The 24922-nt window shown below is 45.4% G+C and overlaps 2 protein-coding genes across 2 annotated transcripts in view; both read right to left on the reverse strand.

Moving 5' to 3' along the window:
- LOC121804832 overlaps nt 1-16290 on the reverse strand; it is a 29505-nt gene extending 13215 nt beyond the window's left edge. The window contains exon 1 of the mRNA XM_042204528.1: nt 15951-16290. Within this exon, the coding sequence (XP_042060462.1) occupies nt 15951-16284 (334 nt within the window). The 5' untranslated portion in view covers nt 16285-16290. The remainder of the gene's footprint in view (nt 1-15950) is intronic.
- Nucleotides 16291-20587: 4297 nt separating this feature from the next.
- On the reverse strand, nt 20588-23176 carry LOC121777706. Its single transcript, XM_042175081.1, has one exon. It carries the CDS (start codon nt 23174-23176, stop codon nt 20588-20590), a length of 2589 nt encoding a protein of 862 aa, XP_042031015.1.
- Between the last annotated feature and the right edge of the window lie 1746 nt (nt 23177-24922).

Raw genomic sequence — 24922 nt, forward strand, 5'->3', positions numbered from 1 at the left:
TTACAATTAGGATTAAGATTAAGATAGGGTAGAAGGGATGGCCTGACGTCACCTCCTATTTCTATAATCACTATGTAGATTCAGGAGACCGCGGAGCAAGTTCTAGAAACATATGACATAGTTGATGAAGAATCACACATTTTGGAAAAAAAGACATAGGCTCAATCCTCACATGGTATTTTTCGGGCAAAAGACAAAGCAACGAGCAATTCACTCTAGGCAAATCACAAAGAGGAAATACAAGTTACTTAGCTATATCAACAAGTTTTCACAACATTTAAGCCAATTCTCATCATAGGCAACTCATCCAACAAACATACTCAATTCATCTCCAAATGTCTCTCACTCCCATTCAGTTCACCAACTTTCTTCCCAAATCTATCATCCTACCCAAGGGAGATTATTCAACACAAAAGGAAACAAGAGAAACAAACCTAAAAGAAGACAAAGACAAAACACAAGTGGAACAAGGGAACAAAACCACATAAGTTTACATGCCCACATATCATCATCAAATATCATCAAAAGAATAGGGGTACAGGCCGGGGTATCATCAAATAAAGAGGGAGAGAGGTAAAAGAGGAATCCACTAGACACCCCCCCAAACTTATTCCAAGCAAAGCTAGGATAAGTTTGAAAGAGAGTGGATCTCCCATGGACCTTCCTGCGGAGGAGGAGGCGGATGCTGCCACTGGCCACGAAATTCATCGAATCGGGCATTGATGTTGGCCCATTGTGCATTGTTGAAATCAGTGAATTGGTCCAGTTGGTGTCGAACTGGTCCCATCGCGCTTCATTCTGGACCCAATATTCCTGCTGACGCAGCTCCATCCGGTCAACCTCTCATTGATCGAGCCGTAGTCCTCCTCTTCTCGCTCTTGCCGGCTTCGTGTCCTCTGAGTGCTTGTCCCGGCTTCATCTCCCCCTTGTGGGTCGGTTGTCTTCACCTTCTCCTCATTTTCTTTCTTCATTTTGCTCGACCCCCATTCGATCGCGGGAAAATCCATGTGGGGCGCTTCATCAACACTCGAGCTCGGGCTTACATCCCTAAATTGCAAGTTCCACGGATTCAACGCCGTTGCTTGTTCGGGACCGCAGCCTTCATCTCCAGTTTCTTTGCGGAAAGGACCGTTCAATAGGTGTTGACGGTGTCCGGGAGGGGGTTTAATGATCTGCTGCCATCTGTATCAAATATATCGCCCTCGTTTGGTCACTCGACAGCCTTGTTCTTTCTAGAAAGTGAATCCAGCAAGTTGTCACCAATGTCGGCGACCAAGCCCCTCGTGACACTCAAAAAGATGGAGTGCAATAGCTGACACACACCGCACCGACACAGAGTTGCCGGTTTTCTCTTCGAAGCCCTCTAAGATGTTTGATCATGAAGTGGCCCAAATTCAAGGGAGCTGAAGAGTTTACGAGGTGCGTAGGTGTCGTTCAAGTGAGGATATATCCTACTGGCAGGATAAAGATCCTAACTAAGCCTAGACCTCGTCTTCAAAGATTCCTCAACCCACTTCTACTGATCAGTAGTGGAGGAGGTAAGGGTCGAATCCCACAGAGATGGTGCGTTTAAACTACTGCGGTGATGTTTTGGAGGGTTGGTTAGCTACCACGCTCGGGTTGAGTTTCTACCTAGGCGAGTAATTAAAGGGTGGCGTCCTACTGACTAGGATGGGGGAGCAGATCATGGAATGCAACTGTGTACGTGGAAATGAGGGGACATGGTGTAACAGAAATGTTTGGAAAGGACGGTATTTCTATTTTTGGCTAAACAGAATATTCAGAGTGTAGTGGAGGTAGTGGTGACTAGGCTGACAGATCTGCAGGTACAACCAGAGGAAGGAAGGACAAAAGAAAGCAAAAGTAAATAAAAGTAAGGTGGTCCCCAATCTGGATGTAGACATCGTCTTCTCCAACAACACAACTTAAACTCAGATAACAATTCCAGATCCAACCCGGCAAACGCAGATTAACAACTCGCGAACACAGATCTAAAACTAAGAAATCAAATCTGAAATCAAACGCTGAAACTGGACTTCTGCATGCTGGTCAACATGAAAGATCGATTCAGAAAATAAACGAAGCCTTGCATGCAACGATCTACTTCCAGATCAAATAGTACATGTTTACCTATCCTAAAGAAATTTGTACGTAACAGAATTTAGAGATTTAGCACTTAAAACACCGAGAAATCTTAGATCTAAGCTAACTAGACAAGGAAAGAAAAGAACACTACAATGAACGAAACGGAAATCAACTTCATAGCATTAACACGTTCGGATATCCAAAGCAAGCATTTCAAAACAACAAAATCCCAAAATGTAACAGAATTCCAACGTAAAGACGGAGAACTAATTAAACTACGAAAGCAATTTAAAGATTGTTTGCCACTCCGGGCGATAAAATCTCTGACGAACTACGATCTAGCTAACTGGAACGGACGATGACTGGAACTCGGGAACATTCTGAACGTCAGGTGATCATGGCTCGGCGAGGCAAGAAGTGGACACGGCTGAAAGACTGAAATTACCGAGAGAACTCTCTACCTAAAGATGATGGTGAATTTTTCCTCCCCGGATTCCCTTCTCTCTCCAACTTGGCTACCTTTTATAGGGAGGCTACCCTTGATTTTAGGGTAAATCCTCGCTGCAATTTGACTTCTTTGCCCTTAATTGTGGGTAATCCGTCCCAGCTATCCGTCTTCTTCATCTCAAGTCGTTTTAGCACGTATACGGATCAGTATGAGACCATGCTGGCGCTTTTTTCTACCCGAACACTCCGGAACTTCCCTACTGGCCAGAACACTTATCCTGCACACTTTGAGCAACTGCTTTGCAAATATAATCATTTAAACCTGTCATACTGACCAGTAACTGAGGCCTAGAATACGACTTATCAAACTGCTCACACTTACCACATGCTTGCCCTCAAGCGTGAAGAACAAACAAAAAGCAATAAGTCGCATTCTAGCCTGGTTACTTCCCTGCCCGACTCTACCTAAAACTGGACTCTAGCCTACAACGACGAAGAAGAAAGAAAACACAAACACAAACACAAAAATACATAAACACTAACAGATTGGGCTACATTTTCAACCATCCCTCCCCTCGGGATCAGGTGCCAATCCGGCCTTAGACAGCCTTGAACTTCTGCCGCCCCCCTCTTTCTCTCCCAGTCAGTACATCTGCTTGTCAAGATCGCACCACACTTTCGGTCAACCACTAGGTTCACTCAGTCACTCGCACCTCACCAGGAACGTTAGGACTGAATTCTCTCATCATGCTCAACCACAATTGCTTTGGACTTAGATCTCACGTGCAGCTACTGAAGGACTTTAAGGCTTGTAATGGGGCTGTTGGGTTGTAGTGTTTTGGGTAGATGTCCTAAGGCTCTAAGGTTCAAAAACTTCTATTTAATTTATGAAGGGGGATTGTGTGCATCAGGCTTCTGATCAGTTGCTTTTCTTAGCTGGTGCTTCTGGCTTGAGTTTCCAACTGGTTAGTAGGCTTCTTGTGGCTTCTTGTGGCTTCGCCACCCTTATTCCTTCATTTTTTTTGTGTGGTCAAATCTCTGACCATTTTCTTCTTTTCTTTCTTTCTTCCTCTCTTTTTTTTTTTTTTTCGTGGCTTTGCCACCCTTATCCCTTCCTTTTTTGGACCTGGAATGTCTCCCTGGTCGATTTTCTTCTAACTTTCCTGCCCAGCTGGTTTCTGCTTTTTTCAACTTTCTTCCTAGCCAGTAAGCTCCATTTGTTTCATGCCTTACACACAGTCCCAGGGCTAGGGTGTTTATCTGGGTATAAAAGGTTAAGAAAAAAAAAGGGTTCTAAAGGTGATGGTTTTTTTTTTTTTTTTTTTTTTTTTTTTTTTTGGGGGGGGAGGGAGGTCCTACTGCCTTCAGTATTTGCTACCCGTGACCACTTCACCCTAGGCAAATTGTGGCAAGCCTCTCTTTTCTTTAAGTGTATGTGGAAAGTGGTTCCACTTTAAGGCTTATAACTCACATTTTAGAGGGCTTTCGTGTTTGGCTCTAAGTGTGGGCTTTTCTCTCATACTCACATCATCCATACTGGTCAGGAGGTACTAAGGAGAGTGGTTTCGGTTTTCCAGCTTGTCTTATCTCCCTCAATTCCCCTCACCTCCAGCTCAGGACGGTTGAGTTTTAAGCCCAAATCAGCACACAACATAAAAAAAAACTAGACCTAAAAAACACAAAACGAGCACAAACACAGAACACACACTATTACATCATACTGGCCATTACGTCCCTCCTCCTACTTCACAAGTGTCTGCCCCAGATAAGGCTGTGAAGTGGAAAAAGTATGGCCAGTATGGTAGACACACAGACAACAAAATAACAAACAAAAATAACAACTCAAACAGAAACTTCTCACACTTAGGCTATGGAATAGGCTAAGTGGGAGAGATTTGAACACTGGACAAAAACCACTAAACAAAGAAACACGTATATAAACAAAAGAAACACAGAAAAACATGCTACCAAGAACAAGCCCTAACTTCTCACACTTAGACTATGGAATAGGCTAAGTGTTATGAAGTGGGGTTTGCTCGCAAACACAGATTATACTACCTAACCGAATACCACAATATAACAAAAATACGAAAAGTAAAAAAAAACTTAAAAAAAACTAACTTGGTCAGTAGGGGGGGGTCTATCGAAGTCGCCTGCTCCTTCGTGGGGCAGGTGGTGCAGGTTGTTCCTTCGGGTTGTCCTCTTCCGTTCCAGTTTCATTTTCCTTCGCCGGCTCCTCGGCTCTTGCCGGCACCTCGGCGTCCGCTGTCTCTTGCTCATCTTCTACTCCGGTCTCTTGGATATGTGGTTCATCAGTCCGGCCACCATGGCCACTCGGTCCTGCAGCTTGCTCCTTCCTCAGGTAGGTCATTTCTTCTAAGATGTTATCCATATTGGCTAACATTCTGTTCATTGCTTTTTGCATCTTGGAGTTTTCCTCCCCGAGAGCTGATACGATAGCTTCCATGGCCGCCTGCCTCTGATGCATCATATCCTGCTCTGCAGAGCCCTTCAACATCCTTTCCACAACTCCTGCCAAGCTTGATCACCTCTGCCTTCAATTGCTGATTCTCCTCTGCCATTTCAGTGACTGTCCTTTCTAGAGCGGCTTGCTTCTGAGTCAGTATTCTCTGCTCCGCGGATTCCTTCAATACCTGTTCCATTTCTGACGCTAAACGAATCATCTCTTCCCTCATCTGTCTATTTTCCTCAGCCATCTTTTCCACAGATTGTTCAATTCTGTCTCGCCTCTGGTCATGTCCTGGTGCTTCCTGAGCTGTTGTTATCCGAGCAGTGGGTATTGCCTCTTCTCCCATCGCCATAAAAGTAGGGCACGCCCTAGCCTCATGTACACCGTGTTCGTTCGGTACGAACAGAGGGATGTCGAACAATCCTGGGGCGCTCACCATCGTTAGTGGGGTTAGGTCTTCGTCCTCCGAAAGGTGATGTTGTTCCTCATGAAGATTCCCAATATATGGCAGAGGGAAATATTCCGTGCTGGGTGAGTTGCGACGAGTGGTGACATGTGTATGCAGTCCAGAACCCTAGTGCAGCTTCTTGCCCTTTTTTGCACACCATATAAGGTACAACTCCGTCATTGATGTCCGGACTGCCGAATTAGACTGCCCCAAAAGATTGTAGTCTAAAAAAGTTGAACCAGGCGTTAAAACGGGGTCGCTAAGGTGGATCGATCGGGAGATCGTGGATTGGAACTGCCCTGCTCCGGGGTGAGTAAGTTCCTCCCAAGCCGACTGGGGCTCAAATTCCACATGCCGGCGGGGAATCCCCCGCTCCCTGTTTCTCCATTCAAGTCCTATTGCCTCCTCCAAACTGCATATACCCAACCTCACAGTCCACTCAATCAGATTCATCCTAATTTCTCCTCCAAATACCCTGAAGCTAACACACTCTATATCCAAATCAGTTGTGACTTCGAATCGAAAAGTTGCGAAAAACTCCTTGGCCAAATCGACCGGGACACTTAACTCCTCATTCCTCAACAACCATTCAAAACCCAACTCATGCACAAGGGCTAGAAACGATTCACTAATTTGCATCTCATCTAAGGATGGGAGATGAATTACCTTTCCACACTTAACCTTCTTGCCTTTTGCGTTCTTTGTGCGGTAAACTGACTGGAGCTTCTTGTCGTCAAACAACTTCATCTCTTCCACAACGTCATCCGTGAGTTCCACCGTCCAACGCTTATACGGAGTGGTTCGGCAGGTGGATTGCAACAGTTCTCGATGATCGTTGGGAGTTCCCGCTCCTTGTATTCCTCCTTTCCATGGTTGTGTCGCTATCTGATTCAGATTCTTCACTGGCCTCGTACTCACTATCGCTCTGTGTCTGCCGGTTTGATGGGGTCCTCCGGGCAGTCTCAGTGATCACTATGCTCGTGTTCGGGGTACGCATCTCTTTGGTTTTGATTTTTTCTCCACAACGGTCTTGCCCTTTCTTTTCCTTTCTACTTGGTATCTAGCTTCCTCTTCCGCCTCGGTTGGTGGCGTCTCATGGGATCTACACTCTTTCTTGGCATCTTCCTTCTCCAATTGTTCGGGGCTCACTGACTCGGGTGCGAGGTCCAGTCCCTCAGCCACACCCGCTCGGCTTCCACACCCTGATCCTCTTGCGCCGGACAGGGTTCGTCGTCACTTACGATCTCTAGGGGATCCTCCGCCGTGTTCGGTTCGCCCTGTTGGGTGCCCACTTACCCCAACAACGTTGCGATTTCCTCTGCGGTTTGGGTGGCTCTGCCTTGGGCCTGTCTTTACTACCAGTTTCCTTCTGACGGGGATCGGTTTAACTACCGGAGGTGCCCCTGGGGTGGATGCCTCTACCTCTGGTTCTGTTGTCTCTGTTCCTGCTTCCTTGGCTTCACTCTGCTTTTCCCTCTCCTCTCCTCCTTCAGACTGGGATGTCTTATCCTTCGGTATGGGTTCTCTAAAAGCTTGTCATTCTCTCCTACTGATCTTGGTGCGAGGTCCAGACCCTCAGCCACCAAGTCAGTTGTCTCCTCTCTTCGGCTTACCCTGTTCATTATCGAGTCAAACTCCTCGTCCGTCATGAGGCCCTTGTTTCTTGGCTGATTCGTTCAGATCTATCTCTGGCCGTCTTACTTCTTGAAATACTGGGTCCTTCTCGGGGCTCATTTTTGCTCCGCCACTCTCTCCCTGGGTTTCCCTACTTGGCTGGACCTTTTCTTTCGCTCCTCAGAGTCGGAGCTGTAAACGCGGCGATAGCTTCCAGGTCTGCCGAATCTGGCACCGAGGTTTCCGATGCCGCGGCGGCTGAGGGAGATCCTTCCCTCCGACTGTAGTTCTGCGTGTCTGACCTGTGCATGAGGGAATTTCACTGGGTGCGGTTCCTATGCCCCCCTGATGTGGCGAAATTGGTCAATGCCGCCGTCAGTCCCTAGTCGGGTCTTGTTGGCGAAGGAATACCCATTACGGCATCCAAAGAAAATAGTGGCCGGCGGTTGAGCAGTCGGTGCGGGTGGTTGGTTCGACTGTGGTTGGGCCCTCCGGGGTATCTTCTCGCAGCGGCTGCGTATCTTGGGTGTTCGCACGACGGGGCTTGATTTTCCTCCTCGCGATAGCTTCTTACCCATGACTGTAATTTGTGATTTGACGGTAGAAATTAGGGTTTGGTTTGAGAACGATGGTTCTGTGAGAGGGATAGAGGAGAATTTCTTGAAAGGTATTTTGGAAATGAGGGTTTTTGAGGGAAAAAGGGAGGGTCGGTTGGTTTAGTTCGGATTAGAAATGGCAGTTGCAGGTGGTTTCAACCGGCTATCACTGGTTACCGGTCATGCCGCTTCATCTGAAAAGTGGTGGGCGACAGGTGTTGGTTCTTGATTGGCTAGCGTGTGTACTCTCTCTGCTCCACACCATTCCAGCACTGCCACCCTGCAAAAGCTGCACACGCTTAATTCAAATTTACGTCCTATCCACAATTTCCCTCTATACTTACCTATTACGGAAAATAATTCAAATGGCACTTAAATACAAATTGGAGTGACACTAAATAGGTAATCTCTTGGTCAAAGTGTACCCCAACCTAAATTTAAGGCCCGAAAATATATTTTTGGATTTTTAGAAAATTTTCAAGCATGCAAAATTAATTACGTATATACAGTATTTACATTCTCCTTAGGTAATTTGGAATCCTACCTGGCCAGTATATGCAGAATATTATCAAAATGAAACTAGCCACGTGGAATTCCAAATTCCTATCTTACTAATCAGTATGTGACCTTAGTATGTGGTAGTAGTGGAATTTCATCCACTACCCCACCTCACTATTATCCCTAAAGATTTTCAACCTATGTCCATTCACAACAAAAGGCTCAGAGTTAGAAAGACTCCCTGAAATCTCCACCGCTCCATTAGCTCGGAGGGCTGTTACGATGTACGGTCCTGTCCACTTAGATTTGAGTTTCCCGGGCATTAACTTCAATCTCGACTGGAAGAGTAGTACTTTCTGGCCAACATGGAGCTCCTTGGTTCTCAGATTTCTATCATGCCATAATTTCGTTCGCTCCTTGTACCACATGGCCGAGTCGAAAGATTCCAATCTAAGTTCTTCAAGCTCCTGTAATTGCAGCTTCCTTTCCTCCTCACAGGCTGTAGCATCCATATTCACTTTCTGTACTGCCCAGTATGCTCGGTGCTCGATCCCTACAGGTAAGTGGCACATTTTTCCAAAAACTATTCGGTAAGGGGACATACCAATGGGGGTCTTGTAGGCTGTTCGATATGCCCAGAGAGCATCCTCTAATCTCACGCTCCAATCCTTCCGAGAAGGATTTACAGTTTTCTCCAAAATCTTCTTTATCTCTCGATTAGAGATCTCGGCTTGGCCGTTAGCTTGCGGGTGGTAGGGGCTTGAAAGTCTATGGTGCACACCGTACTTTTTCATTAAAGCTTCAATTGTACGATTACAAAAATGTGTACCTTGATCAGAGATGATCGCCCTTGGGACTCCGAAACGGCTGAAAATGTGACTCTTTAAGAATTGGCCACCTCCTTTGCTTCACACGTACTTGTGGCCGTCGCTTCTACCCATTTGGAGACGTAATCCACCGCGACTAGGATATACAGATTGCCATAGGACGAGGGAAAAGGCCCCATGAAATCCATTCCCCATATGTCGAATAATTCACAAACAATAATCGGTACTTGCGGCATCTCATCTTGGGCAGATATTCCACCGGTCAGTTGGCAACGCTCACAGCTCCGGCAGAACTCGTATGCATCTTTGTTGAGAGTTGGCCAGTAAAAGCCGCTATCCAGAATCTTCCTTGCCGTCTTCTTGGATCCGAAGTGCCCTCCACATGCTAACGAATGGCAGTGGGTCAACACATCCCGCTGTTCCCAGTCAGGAATGCACCTTCTTATCACTTGATCGGATCCTACCCTCCATAGGTAAGGGTCGTCCCAAAAATAATATTTTGCCTCACTCTTGATCTTCATTCGTTGGGCTTTGGTAACACTTGGTACCTCTGGAAGTTCTCCAGTTACTAGGTAGTTGGCCAGGTCCGCATACCATGGCTCCTGCCCTACCTTCTCTTTTCCTTTTGCTGCATCATTCTGACCAGTAAGTTTGTACACTTCTTCCCAATCAATTTTTCTGGGTGCAAAAATCACCTCACATAAGTGTTCCTCTGGAAACTGGTCGTGCACCTCCTCGCTGTTTCCTTCTTGCACTATTCTGCTCAAATGGTCTGCCACCTTGTTTTCGACTCCTCTCTTATCTTCCACCTCCCAATCAAATTCTTGCAACAAGAGTACCCATCGGATCAAGCGTGGTTTTGATTCTCTCTTGGTAACTAGATATTTAAGGGCTGCATGGTCAGTGTATACTACGACCTTAGATCCCAGCAAATATGGCCGGAACTTCTCGAAAGAAAACACCACTGCCAGCATCTCCTTTTCGGTGGTATCGTAATTCCGCTGGGCTTGATTTAGAGTCTTGGACGCATAAAAAATTACGTGCCTCCTCCCATCGATCTTCTGACCCAGCACGGCCCCTACCGCAAAGTCGCTGGCGTCGCACATTACTTCGAAAGGATGGTTCCAATCAGGAGCTCGTATGATAGGTGCGGATACTAATTTTTCTTTGAGAAGATCGAAAGCTGCCTTGCATTGCTCATCAAAAACGAACTCCACATCATTTTGAAGCAGTCTGGTAAGGGGTTGGGCGATTTTGGAGAAATCCTTTATAAATCTTCGATAAAATCCAGCATGTCCCAGGAAACCCCTTATTCCCTTCTGATCAGTAGGGAATGGTAATTTGGATATGACATCCACCTTGGCTCGATCCACCTGGATACCTCTTTCTGAGACTACGTGTCCTAGGACTATCCCTTCGGTGACCATAAAATGGCACTTCTCGAAGTTCAAAACCAGACTCTTTGCTTGACACCTTTCCAAAACTATGTCCAAATGATGAAGGCAAGAGTCGAACGAGTCTCCGTAAACCGTGAAGTCATCCATAAATATTTCTATGCACTCCTCAATCAAATCGGAAAATATGCTCATCATGCATCGTTGAAACGTACCTGGAGCGTTGCATAAACCGAAAGGCATGCGACGGTATGCATAGGTTCCAAACGGGCAAGTAAAAGTGGTTTTGTCCTGGTCCTCAGGATCCACGTGAATTTGGAAGTACCCGCTGTACCCATCTAGGAAGCAGAAAAATTTTTTCCCAGCTAATCTCTCTAATATCTGGTCGATGAAAGGCAAAGGAAAATGGTCCTTCCTTGTTGCGTTGTTCAGCTTCCGGTAGTCGATGCACATTCGCCAACCCGTGACCAGCCTTGTTGGAATCAGCTCGTTCCTCTCATTCTTGACAACTTGGATCCCGGATTTCTTTGGAACCATGTGGATCGGGCTGACCCACTCACTGTCCGGCACTGAATAGATAATCCCTAGCGACAACAGCTTCAAGATTTCCTTTAAAATTTCCTCTCGCATGTTAGGGTTTACCTTCCTTTGAGCATCTCGATGAGCCTTCGCTCCCTCTTCTAGCCTGATGTGGTGCATGCAAACGTCGGGGCTTATCCCTACTAGATCTGTAAGGCTCCATCCGATTGCCTTCTTATTCCTATTCAACACAGTCAGTAGCCGCGCTTCTTGTTCTTTTGTGAGACTGCTGTTGATGATTACGGGATATGAGTTCTCCTCCCCGAGGTAGGCATACTTCAAGTTCGATGGTAACTTTTTTAGCTCGACTTGGGGTGGAAGTGTGTCTTCGGGTAGAGGGTTTTTCTGGGCCTCCCCGTCTTTCTTTAAGTCTTCCCTTGAAGGTTCTTCCGTACTGACTGGAAGCTTGGCCCCTGCGGCTCCAATGAACGCCGACTTTTGACAGAATTCCTTGATCGCTCCTTCTATTTCTTCATCGGTCAACCCCTGGCTACTGATCAACTCACACCACGCAGCAGCTTCTTCGTCGGCCTGATCACAAGCATCTAAAGCCTGGAGTTTTTCCTGTAATAGTTCGGTCTCAAGAAAATCTTGGACTAGAGGGTCAATCACATCAACAAAGCATAGATTTTCAGAATCAATGGGTTTCTTCATGGCATCATTTATATCAAAAGTAAACTTCTCACCATTAAAATCAATGCAAATAGTCCCCTCGGCCATATCCACTATTGTCTTAGCCGTTCTCAAAAAAGGTCTCCCTAACAAGACTCCACTAGACTCTCTCGCTTCATGCTCACTCATTTTGATCACATAAAAATCAGCAGGGTATGTGAACTCCTGTACTCTAACCAACACGTTCTCTAAAACTCCCTCAGGGCTTATGCACGACCTATCAGCCAGCTGGATCAACACCCTAGTGTTTGACAGCCTCACTCCTTTCAGTCGGTTATAGATTGATAATGGCATGACATTAATGGAAGCTCCAAGATCACACATCGCATGTTCAACCTTCACATCCCCTATAGTTATGGGTAAAGTGAACATACCTGGATCGGCCCTTTTGGGCGGCAGTTTCTCTTGCACAATTGCGGATGCGATCCCTTCCACCATGATTTGTCCATCTTTTTGAGCTTTCCCGGCTATGAAATCCTTAATGAATTTTCCGAGCGGGGGTAGTTTCACGGCTTGGAGGAATGGTATGGTGACGTCCAACCTTCCAAAAATCGACAAGTAGTCGACCGGGTTCTCTTTCTTCCTCTTTGTAACAAATCGGAATGGGAATGGTTTCTCTCCTTTTTTCTCTTCTACGGGTTCCTCAGCAACTTTCTTTGGTAGCTCTTGGGTCCGAGCCTCCATTCTGGGATTTTTCTCTTGAGGAGGTTCCTTCCTGGTCAGTAAGGCATCGGGTTCACCTCTTATACTTGGTGTATCATCCAGGAAGAATGGATCCTGCATTCGAGGCATGAAATTCCCTATTTCCTCAGCTGAAATTGTCTCGCCTCCTATCTTCGTTCCATTCGATCCTTCACTCGGCTGTTTCGGTTGAGGTGCATCATAAGTAGTTCCTGACCTCAACGTGACCTTACTCACATTTGCCTTCTCGGGCATTTGGACTGTAGATGGGAGTTTTCCTGCATTTCCCTTCAAATCACCCATCGAACTGGCCAGTTGAGCTAACTGCCTATTCATCATATCCATGTTCGCCTTATGTTCTTTCTGGGCATTTTGCATCCCCTGCACGACCTCATTATGGGCTTGCAATTCTCCTTTGATGTTCTGTTGTGATGCTAGCATTTCACTCGTCATGTCCTCAACGGATCTCCTCGGCCTGTTCGAGTTTTGGAAATGACCCGGCCCTTGGTGTTGATAGTTCTGGGAGGTTTGCTGTCCTTGATTAGGCGGGTATTGGTTATATTGGGCAGGAGGAGTGTACTGATCTTGAGGATATTGATTCTGGTGCTGGGCTTGGAATTGATTCTGGTTCTGATGGTGTTGGGATGCTTGGTTTGGTTGATTTTGGTAGTTTTGGAAATTTCTCTGATGGGGTGGCACGTAAACAGGGTTCGAGTTTGAGCTTTGTGGGTTATAGTTTTGGGCTTGTTGGTTTCTTCCTGACCAGTTGGGCTGGAAGTCTGGGTTTGCTGGTCCACGGTTAGGGTTTTGGTTCGGGTGAGGGTTATATTGGTTCTGGCCTTGACCTTGGTTCTGGTTTTGGTTCCCTTCTCCCCATCGAAAATTCGGGTGGTCCCTCCATGGTGCGTCCCGTTGTCTCCCCTGGATCCAATTCCCATTCTGGTTAAAATACCCAGCAGCATTAGCTTGCTCCGTACTGATCAAGTCATTCGGATGCTCGTATTGGGCCCCTTGATTCCCCTGCTCTGCACCCTTGTAGTTCCCAGTTGGGCGAGGTGGTGGAGTGCTCTTCTCGATGGCACTCAAAAGTGACTTCTTCAGTTCATCCATCTTCAAGTCCATTTTGTGCTCCAGCTTGTTCTCCTGATCAGTAGTCGATGCAACCGCAGCCCGCTCTCGGTTGTATCCTTCCCTTGAATGGTCATACTCTTTCTTTGCATTCAGTAGCTTCCTTAGGACTCTCTTTGCTTCGCTGACCCGTAATTGCGTGAAGCTTCCTCCCGAAGATGAATTGGCCAGGTCTTTGGTTACCGCGTTCATGCCCTCGTAGAAAGTATGATGTACTTCAATTTCCGCCATGCGATGGTTGGGACACGATTCCAAAAGACCCATGTATCTTGCCCAATAGTCGCTCAAGGGCTCGTCATATCCTTGCTTCACATTCGTTATTTCTCTCTTCAGTGCGCTTGTCTTAGATGACGGAAAAAACTCGCCCAGGAATGCTGACTTGAAGTCGGCCCAAGTCTCAATAGAGTCAGGGGGCAAGCGCATGAACCAGGTGTTCGCTTCCCCCTTGAGCACAAATGGCAGAGCTTTCAGCCTATAATCATCTTCAGTCGCTCCTGCTGGTCTTCTCTGCGCTCTACAAATCTTACAAAATTCGTGAAGGAACTCATACGGCCCTTCATAGCTTTTCCCGCAGTATGTAGGTAGAATCGCTATGACATGAGGCTTCACGTCACAAGCAGTCTGTCCCGGGGTGACCACGATAGCTTGCGGTGGTTCTCCTTCGGTATGCGCATTCAGCGTACCGATCTCTGGATCTTCGTCCATGTTGGCAGCCATTCCTGGATTGCCTTCCAACAGTGGTAACTCCACGGGAATTGGTCCTTCTATGGTGTCTTGTTCTTCGTCGCTACTCGTGTCTAGGTCAGACAGAGTTGTTGACAGGCCAGAACGAGTGGTCACAAGTATGGATCCTCGCTGAAGTATCTTCGGTTTCCACGGATTAGGATCCGAACTGCTTCTCATAAACTGAAACAAAAGGAAAAGAGAAAAAAATTATACACAATATTTACGCCAAAGTATCACACACAATAGTATATAAAACGCCATCCATCCCCGGCAGCGGCGCCATTTGAAGATGTTTACGAGGTGCGTAGGTGTCGTTCAAGTGAGGATATATCCTACTGGCAGGATAAAGATCCTAACTAAACCTAGACCTCGTCTTCAAAGATTCCTCAACCCACTTCTACTGATCAGTATAGTGGAGGTAAGGGTCGAATCCCACAGAGATGGTGCGTTTAAACTACTGCGGTGATGTTTTGGAGGGTTGGTTAGCTACCACGCTCGGGTTGAGTTTCTACCTAGGCGAGTAATTAAAGGGTGGCGTCCTACTGACTAGGATGGGGGAGCAGATCATGGAATGCAACTGTGTACGTGGAAATGAGGGGACATGGTGTAACAGAAATTGTTTGGAAAGGACGGTATTTCTATTTTTGGCTAAACAGAATATTCAGAGTGTAGTGGAGGTAGTGGTGACTAGGCTGACAGATCTGCAGGTACAACCAGAGGTGAAGGACAAAAGAAAGCAAAAGTAAATAAAAGTAAGGTGGTCCCCAATCTGGATGTAGACATCGTCTTCTCCAACAACACAACTTAAACTCAGATAACAATTCCAGATCCAACCCGGCAAACGCAGATTAACAACTCGCGAACACAGATCTAAAACTAAGAAATCAAATCTGAAATCAAACACTGAAACTGGACTTCTGCATGCTGGTCAACATGAAAGATCGATTCAGAAAATAAACGAAGCCTTGCATGCAACGATCTACTTCCAGATCAAATAGTACATGTTTACCTATCCTAAAGAAATTTGTAACGTAACAGAATTTAGAGATTTAGCACTTAAAACACCGAGAAATCCTAGATCTAAGCTAACTAGACAAGGAAAGAAAAGAACACTACAATGAACGAAACGGAAATCAACTTCATAGCATTAACACGTTCGGATATCCAAAGCAAGCATTTCAAAACAACAAAATCCCAAAATGTAACAGAAATCCAACGTAGAGACGGAGAACTAATTAAACTACGAAAGCAATTTAAAGATTGTTTGCCACTCCGGGCGATAAAATCTCTGACTGGAACTACGATCTAGCTAACTGGAACGGACGATGACTGGAACTCGGGAGCATTCTGAACGTCAGGTGATCATGGCTCGGTGAGGCAAGAAGTGGACACGGCTGAAAGACTGAAATTACCGAGAGAACTCTCTACCTAAGGATGATGGTGAATTTTTCCTCCCCGGATCCTCTTTCTCTCTCCAACTTGGCTACCTTTTATAGGGAGGCTACCCTTGATTTTTAGGGTAAATCCTCGCTGCAATTTGACTTCTTTGCCCTTAATTGTGGGTAATCCGTCCCAGCTATCCGTCTTCTTCATCTCAAGCCGTTTTAGCACGTATACGGATCAGTATGAGACCATGCTGGCGCTTTTTTTTCTACCCGAACACTCCGGAACTTCCCTACTGGCCAGAACACTTATCCTGCACACTTTGAGCAACTGCTTTGCAAATATAATCATTTAAACCTGTCATACTGACCAGTAACTGAAGCCTAGAATACGACTTATCAGGAGCCTCCTTGTGCAAAATAGTCCATAACAGGAAGAGCTCGTCTCTCTGCACGCTCCCATGCTCATGACGAGCGAAGGGGTAACATACACACGCCTTCTGGAGTAAGCGCAAGGCTGGGTTCCTAATGAGAGAACCCTTTGCCCTGTTGGCGGCGAAGTTGTCATCAACGGTAGTGATGGCCTTCCAGAAGTCATTCGCATTGTGACTGAAGCTAAACGGCTCTCTATACACCTCCCCTGAAAATCCAAAGATCTCCTTGAATTGTGCCATCGTCACTGTGTACTCAGCATTCCTCATACGAAACTTGATGGCAACTATCTCCCTCCTGTTCATGATTACCTCAAGGGTAGATAAGAACTCCAGTGTAAGCCTCTGATAGGCGGGGTTCCTCTGTGCCATGAAGAGCCCATTTAGTTGCCCTTCTTCACATAGCTCATTGAAGCACTGCTCAATGCCCAACCGTCGGATTGTGATAGGGCATGGATATCTAGCTACCCGGTAGGGTAGTTGTGAGAGTACGGCCCATTTCTTCTTCTCTGCGGCATTCAAATTAACTCCAGAGTGGCTGGGTGCCATCGTTCACTACCTAAAAATTGAAAGTATTAGATCAATTCGACAAGAAACCAACAAGTTGTATTAATGAAGACACTCTCCCCCAAACATACTCTATGCTAAAAGAACTTCTCATTCACACATTTATCAAGACTAGAATCAACCCCCCATTGTGTCACACAATGTCTCTTCCACAACAATAAACCTCAATCACGCTTAACTCAAACATTCCACCAACATGCATCGCTATAACTAACATTGCATCTATGTAGACATCAACAAATCAAAGCATGCTAGTTCCCCACACTCAATAACCACAAGCCCATTAAGGAAATTGCACAATTCATACTCAAAGCAACCATTCAAACCAAAATCATCCTCTAACTAGCAATTAGTCAAGAAATCTCCAAATAACGAAAAACATGCTAGTTTCCAACCATCGATTCACCAATAATCATCTAAACACCGAGCATAAGCAAGAGAAGAATGAAAAATCATACCTTTCGGGCTTAGAGTGAGAGAAAACGGATTTCTCCCCTTTTTGCTTGTTCTTGAGTAAATCAACCGATTAATCGGTTCAACCCTTGAATTAGATGGATTAGGAGGATGGTGTGTGTGTGAAATCAGTGTAAGTGGAAGATTTGAGGGTGGAGGGGCGAGAGAGAGTAGAGAGGAACGAGAGAGAATTGTGGCTAGGGTTTGAAAGTATAAAAACTGACCTCGATTGCGTTTTTTAAACTACGCAAAGAAATCGCCCGGTCGGGCGATTTGCAATATGCAAAACGCCCGGTCGGGCGAACTTTCTGGACAATCCCGCATTCATTAAACGCCCGGTCGGGCGATTCGCACTTTTTGCATCGCCCGGTCGGGCGAACTTTCTGGACAATCATGATTTCTGGAAACGCCCGGTCGGGCGAGTATCTGTGAGATTTCGCCCGGTCGGGCAAACTTTCTGTATTCCGAGTCCATTTCGCCATTTCTCCAGTTTTTGTCCGCTTTTCACCCATCAAAGCCTATCTCCTGTTCCACTTAAAACACACAAAACACACAAAAAACAAGAACAAAATAAAAACACACCAAAAAACACAAAAGCGATAAATTTTACCTACTAGGGGTTGCCTCCCCCATAGCGCAATTGTTTAACGTCATTTGCCCGACGCTTTGCAAGCTCCACTACTCAATCAAGGCAACCACAAAGACCTCGTCTTGTTGCTCCTTAGTAAAGAACCTCTTGAGATTTTGACCATTTGCCTTGAACGTGCTTCCATCGGGTCCTTTGAGCTCCATTGTGCCATTGCTCATGACCTCCTTGATAGTGAAGGGTCCCGACCACTTAGATTTTAGCTTGCCCGGGAAGAATCTCAACTTGTGGTTGAAAAGCAACACGGCATCCCCCTTGTGGAACTCACGCCTCTCAATCATCTTGTCGTGATACGTCTTCATCCTCTCCTTGTATATTGAGGAATTAGCATAAGCTTCATTCCTAAATTCATCAAGTAAATTGAGGTGAAGCTTCCTTTCCTTGCCGGCCTTGGTGAAGTCCATGTTCATTTGCCTCACCGCCCAATATGATGAGTGCTTCAATTCAACCGGGAGATGGCATGATTTCCTAAAGACCAATTGATAAGGTGACATCCCGATTGGCGTCTTGTAAGCCGTCCTATACGCCCATTGAGCATCGTCAAGCTTGAGAGCCCAATCTTTACGGTTGGAGTTGACACTCTTTTGCAAAATTTGTTTGATCTCTCTATTTGCCAACTCGGTTTGACCATTGGCTTGTGGGTGATAAGGAGTTGTCACCCTATGCTTCACTCCATGCCTTGCTAAGACCGCCTCTAGCCACCTATTGCGAAAATGAGACCCTCCATCACTTATGATAGCCCGAGGTACGTCGAATCGCGTGAATATGTTCTTTTGAATGAATTTAATCACCACATTCGAATCATTGGTTTGGGTAGGAATGGCTTCCACCCACCTTGATACATAGTCAACGGCTAGTAGAATGTATTGGAACCCACTAGATGGAGGAAAGGGCCCCATGAAGTCAATGCCCCACACATCAAACAACTCGACTTCAACAATTGTCGTCATTGGTATCTCCTTCTTCTTAGAAATACCCCCCATTCTCTGGCACTCGTTGCATCTTCTCACGTAGTCTTGGCAATCTTTGGTGATGGTTGGCCAAAATAGACCACTTTGGAGCACTTTCATGGCAGTCCGGTTAGCTCCAAAATGCCCCCCACTAGGTGCGGTGTGGCAATACATAATAACGGACTCCCACTCCTCTTGAGGGACACATCTTCTAATCACCATGTCGGCACATCTTCTAAAAAGACAAGGCTCGTCCCAAAAATAGAACTTCACGTCGTGGAAGAACTTCTTCTTTTGATAGTCCTCAAGTCCTTCAGGAATCACCTTAGCAACAAGATAGTTCACAATATTGGCATACCATGCCACTTGACCCTTGGCCACATAAAACAAGTGCTCATCCGGGAATTCTTCATTGATGGCCAACTTCAACTTCTCATCTTCATTCATATGCTCTAACCTTGACAAGTGGTCCGCCACCACATTCTCACATCCTCTTCGGTCTCGGATCTCCAAATCAAACTCTTGAAGGAGCAAGATCCACCTAATTAGCCTTGGCTTTGCGTCTTGCTTCGCAAAGAGGTGCCGGATTGCGGCGTGATCTGTGAAAACAATGGTCTTGGCCCCTATGAGATAAGGTCGGAACTTGTCAAAGGAGTAGACCACTGCTAACATTTCCTTCTCAGTAGTGGTGTAGTTAGCTTGAGCAGGGTCCAACGTCCGACTTGCATAATAAATCACCCGGAATAGCTTATCTCTCTTCTGTCCCAAGGCCGAGCCTACCGCCACGTCACTCGCATCACACATTATCTCAAAAGGTTGAGACCAATCCGGTGAGATGAGAATGGGAGCGCTCACCAATGCCTCCTTCAGCTTCTCAAAAGCCTGCAAACAATCATGGGAGAAATTAAATTTCACATCTTTAACCAAAAGATTACAAAGAGGTTTAGAAATTAAATCTTCTGTAGAACCCGGCATGCCCCAAGAAGCTCCTTACTCCCTTCTCATTTGTTGGTGGAGGCAGTTGCTCAATAGCAATGATCTTTGCCCTATCGACCTCCAATCCACCTGCAGAAATTGTATGCCCAAGTACAATTCCATCTCTAACCATAAAATGACATTTTTCCCAATTGAGCACAAGGTTAGTCTCCTCACACCGCTGCAGCACTTGAGATAGATTGTCAAGACAATTATCAAAAGAATCACCAAATACAGAAAAGTCATCCATAAACACTTCCATAATGTTCTCAATCAAGTCATGGAATATGGACATCATGCATCTTTGGAAGGTAGCGGGGGCATTACACAGACCGAAGGACATTCTCCTATAGGCATAGACACCATAGGGGCACACAAAGGCAGACTTGTGTTGGTCCTCGGGAGCTATAAGGATTTGATTGTACCCCGAATACCCATCTAGGAAGCAGTAATACTCGTGCCCAGCTAACCTATCCAACATTTGGTCAATAAAGGGAAGTGGGAAATGGTCTTTCCTAGTAGAAGCATTTAGAGCACGATAGTCTATACACACTCTCCACCCGGTGACCGTCCTAGTGGCTATCATCTCATCATTCTCTCCCTTCACTACAGTCGTACCCCCCTTTTTGGCTACCACTTGAGTGGGGCTAACCCACTCACTATCAGAAATGGCATATATAATACCGGCATCTAACAACTTTATCACCTCCTTCTTCACCACCTTTTGCATAATAGGATTAAGTCGCCTTTGGTTTTGGACCTTAGGCTTATAACTCTCCTCAAGATGTATCCTATGCATACAAACTGTTGGACTTATTCCCTTCAAGTCCGATATTGACCACCCAATTGCCCCCTTGTATTTCCTAAGAATCCTCAATAATTTATCCAATTCGGAGTTTGAGAGGGATGATGATACAATTACCGGAAGGGTGTCATTTTCTCCCAAAAATGCATACCGCAAATGTGGAGGTAGTGGTTTCAACTCCTCTTTCATGTCTCTCTCTTCCTTCTTGTCATCTTATTCTTCATCCCTAAGAGGTAAGAACTGTTGACGGCGTGATCTGGGGATCTCCTTGCCTGAATCCAGAGCACCTACAAACTCAATTAATTCGAGGTTAGTATTCAACAACTCAGGAAGATGGGAAGAATAAATTGAATTAAAAACACTCCCTTCTAGTTGATCTTGTGAAGAGTTGATGTAGGCCATCCTCCTAACACACTCATCCACCACGGTCACTACATTGCAATGCTGCAAGCTTCCCCCTGTGTCTGCATCATGCCTCTTCAAGGCCTCATAGAGAGAAAAGGTCACACTTTCACCATTGAAACGAAATGTGAGCTCTCCATTATCAACATCGATCAAGGCCTTCCCCGTGGCTAGGAAAGGTCTTCCTAAAATGAGAGGTACAGCTCTATCCTCCTCCATGTCCAATATCACAAAATCAGCTGGGAAAACAAACTCATTCACCTTCACCAATATATCCTCCGCAATACCCATTGGATAGGACACAGATCTATCAGCCATCTGCAGCGTGATAGTGGTGGGCTTCAAAGGACCAATCTTCATCTTGTTATATAAGGACAATGGCATGAGGTTGATGCTTGCTCCAAGGTCACATAGGGCATTCCCCACAAAACAATCTCCAATAGTGCACTCAATAGTAAAGCTCCCTGGATCCTTCATCTTGGCCGGAAGCTTCCTTTGCAAAATTGCACTACAATTTTCCGTCAAATTGACGGTCTCATGTTGTCCCCATTTCTTCTTCTTGGAGACCGCATCCTTGAGAAATTTAACATACCCAGGCATTTGCTGAAGTGCCTCAATAAGTGGGATGTTAATTTGTACTTTCTTGAAGATGTCCCAGAATCTGGAGAACTGTTCATCGTTCTTCTTCTTTTGCAACACTTGGGGAAATGGTATTCTAACCTCCGAGGGCTTGACTGGTGTGCCCACCTCGGGTTGAACTGCGGGTGGTGATGTTTCAAGCTCCTCCGCTTTTTCTGCTTCTTCCAATAGTACACTCTCGGGCTCAACTGTAGGCTTTGGTGGGATTTCTGGCATGGAAGGACCCTCATAACTCTTCCCGCTCCTCAACTGAATTGCCTTGCAATCTTTGGGGTTTACTTTTGGTTGTCCTGGGAACTGCCCTGGCGTATGCTGACTGCTCACAGCTTGAGCAATCTGACTCATTTGCGTCTCTAGGCTCTTCATATGCACTGACATGTTGTGCATATCATTCTCAACCTTCTCTAGCCTTTGATTGGAGTGCTCCATGTTCTTGTGTGACTGTAACATGAATGCACTCAGTATATCTTCTGTACTTTTCTTCTGCGGCTCAGTGATCATCCCTTGGGAAACTGTGAACCCCGGTGGTGGCTGCAGGGCATTGTTGGGGTTCCCATATGATAGGTTAGGATGCGCCTTGTTCCCAAAATGATTGTAACCTCCACCCCCTTGATTAGGGCGGGAGTTGTTATAATATCTGTTACCCCCTTGGTGTATGTAGCTCACATCTTCTATACCCTCTTGCTGCTCCTGCACAGCCGGTCCCATCCCCATGAGATCTATCTTCTTGTGGAGGAGTTCCATCTGTTTGAACATGTTGTCCATATGGCTGCTCTCTGCGGCGGAGGCTACCCTGTGTACTCTGCTCCTCTCGTTGTTCCAGCCTTCATCATTGGATGTCACTCTCTCAATCACTTCCATGGCCTCTTCTTCTCCTTTCTTCAGCAATGATCCTCCTGCGCTCAGGTTCAATTCACGCTTTGCTTCAGGCAGACATCCCCTATAGAATGCTAGGACTTGATGCGTCGGGTTCAGCCCATGATTGGGGCATCTCTTCATCAGCCCCTTGAATCTTTCCCAAGCTCCTCGGATACTCTCTTGGGGAGTCATCTCAAATGAAATAATCTCAGACTGCCTCTTTAATGCCTCACTCGGTGGGTAATATTTTTCTAAGAACTTCTCAACCATAGCATCCCACGTGCGAATGGAGTTAGGCTCCATACTGTCCAGCCAATCCTTGGCATCATCCTCCAGAGAAAAAGGGAACACCCTAAATCTGATCTGCTCATCTGTGACTCCATTTATTTTCGTCGTGTTGCAGATCTGGATGAATTTAGTGAGGTGCTTGTTAGGATCCTCTGTGGGTCGGCCTCTAAAAGCATTATTTTCCGCCATCTGAAGTAGTCCTCTCCTGAGTTCAAACGTGTTGGCATTAACATTGTTGCCAACGGGTGGGTTTGCCACCCCATGATAGGCATACATGTTCTGGACAGGTACCACGTTTTGCCTTTGATTTAACTGCCTTTGCAGGTCTTCGAGTTGTTGTTGAAGCTGAGCATTCGTTGGAGGAGGTGGTGGAACATCATTCCCCTCTACGTTCTCCATCAGAATAGGAGAATGTGGCTCAAACTGAATAGGGGAGTGAACTGGTGATGGAGTAGGTGACGGTGATTCTTGAACTGGTGAAGGTGATCGTCTTTGGACCGGAGAAGAGACTCGGATCCTTTGATTTAGCCTTCTCAAAGCGTTTCTCCTTCTGTTGGATGCTTCGATCTCAAGATCGATAGGCTCTAAAGGTAAACCCCTAGAGCGTGTGTGCATACAACCTGAAACAAGAAAACTCAATGTGAGAGCTCAAAAATAAAATAAAAATTAAAGCAATAAAGTCTAAACTAGTAATCTCTATCTTCACCACGATATTGAGCTAAATTAACACAAATTATCCCTGGCAACGGCGCCAAAAACTTGGCTCAACTTATTTTAACACAAGAAATTCCCGCAAGTGTACGGGGCTAGTGTAGCACAAAGTAAGCAAGAGTATCGTATCCCACAGAGACAAAATGTGTAAACTCAAGTACCACGGACCGATTTTAACTACTATCTAGACGATTCAAAGGTTTGGTTTTTGATTTTTAAAAACAATTAAACATAAACAAATTAAAATCACGCAACAATTGAAAGGTTTCAAATAAGAGAAAGAAGTAGAGCTTTAGATCCAACTACAACGAACACAAAGTGAACAATTCAACAACTTCGATTACCCAATTGAAGTCTCTAGGATTCCTAGGAAAGCCGCTAGTCTAGGCTAAGCCCTCTCTCGAGTGCACCCAACCCGTTGATTAACCATTAATATTGAAGTCTCCTTCTAATACTTCACAATTAACTCCTTAAAACAAAAGGCTCAAGCCCTCACTCTAGAATCCCTTCTCTCGAATGCAAATTATCTAAGTGTTGTTCATTCTTTTATCAATCATAATTAGGTATCTCTCGATTACTCAAAACTAGGTTAACAAACTCAATTGGTAGCTAAGCAATTGAATTGAAAGAGCACAAGAATGAAACAAAGCAATCACAAGAGCATAGGTAATCAAAAGTCCTTAAATTAATCAAAAGCGTTCATTGTAGTCTTCTCTAAAACTCTACAAGGGATTTAGCTACTCATATTCAATGCAAATTCACAAGATAAATCCATGGAAAGTGAACTAAACATAAGAAAACTAATAAAGATACTCCCAAAGGTGGATTGAGTGGGCAAATCGTCTTCGTCTTCAACCTTCTTGATGAATCGGACTCTTTGTCGCTTTAATCTGCTCTCCAATGTGAAAACTACTCTTGGGGGCGTGTCTGCTGTTTGGAGCTCGAAAACCTAGGTGCCTTTTATACCCGGGGGCGGAAATAAGCTTTTCCAATGTTCCGCACAAATCGCCCGGCCGGGCGATTTTAAGTCGCCTAAACGCCCGGTCGGGCGATCTTCTCGATGCCGTGATTCTTCCACATCGCCCGGTCGGGCGGTTCTTCCTAGGCAGAACGCCCGGTCGGGCGAACTTTCTGGAATCATCCTCACAAACGCCCGAGCCGGGCGTTTCTCTTATGCATGAACGCCCGGTCGGGCATTCTTATGTAATCTCGCTTCAAGCTCTTTTTCAAGTCATTTTCACCTGTTTTAGCTCCAAACACTAGACAAACTCATCAAAACACTTAAGTAGTGGATAATGGATGCAAACTCGAGTAATATGCTACAAAACATTGAAGTATTCACGTTAAACATCCAAAATACTTGCTATACTACGAGTTTATCAGTAATGAATGTGTATGCACATATGTGCAAAGTTTCCGGACTTTTGTCCAATATTTTAATAGTTTATACATATGTGTAGTTTATTTTCTTTATGGAGTATATATATTAACTTATTAAGTTATGTAGTAGAACACTTTTTCAAGTTGATATATATGGATTGGAATTTATGAACACGTGTAAGAGAAAAAGAAAGAAGGTGGCACTATTTGTTTCATACAGTCGACGTGTGTAGTATATAGGTGAGGATGAATCAAGTTATGTATTCATGG

This window comes from Salvia splendens, chromosome 1 (genome assembly GCF_004379255.2).
Source record: "Salvia splendens isolate huo1 chromosome 1, SspV2, whole genome shotgun sequence".
In the NCBI taxonomy this organism is placed as follows: domain Eukaryota; kingdom Viridiplantae; phylum Streptophyta; class Magnoliopsida; order Lamiales; family Lamiaceae; genus Salvia; species Salvia splendens.

What these genes read in the sequence shown, in the direction of transcription:
- LOC121777706 (XM_042175081.1), bottom strand. Translation starts at nt 23,176, where the DNA reads ATGCACACACGCTCTAGGGGTTTACCTTTAGAGCCTATCGATCTTGAG.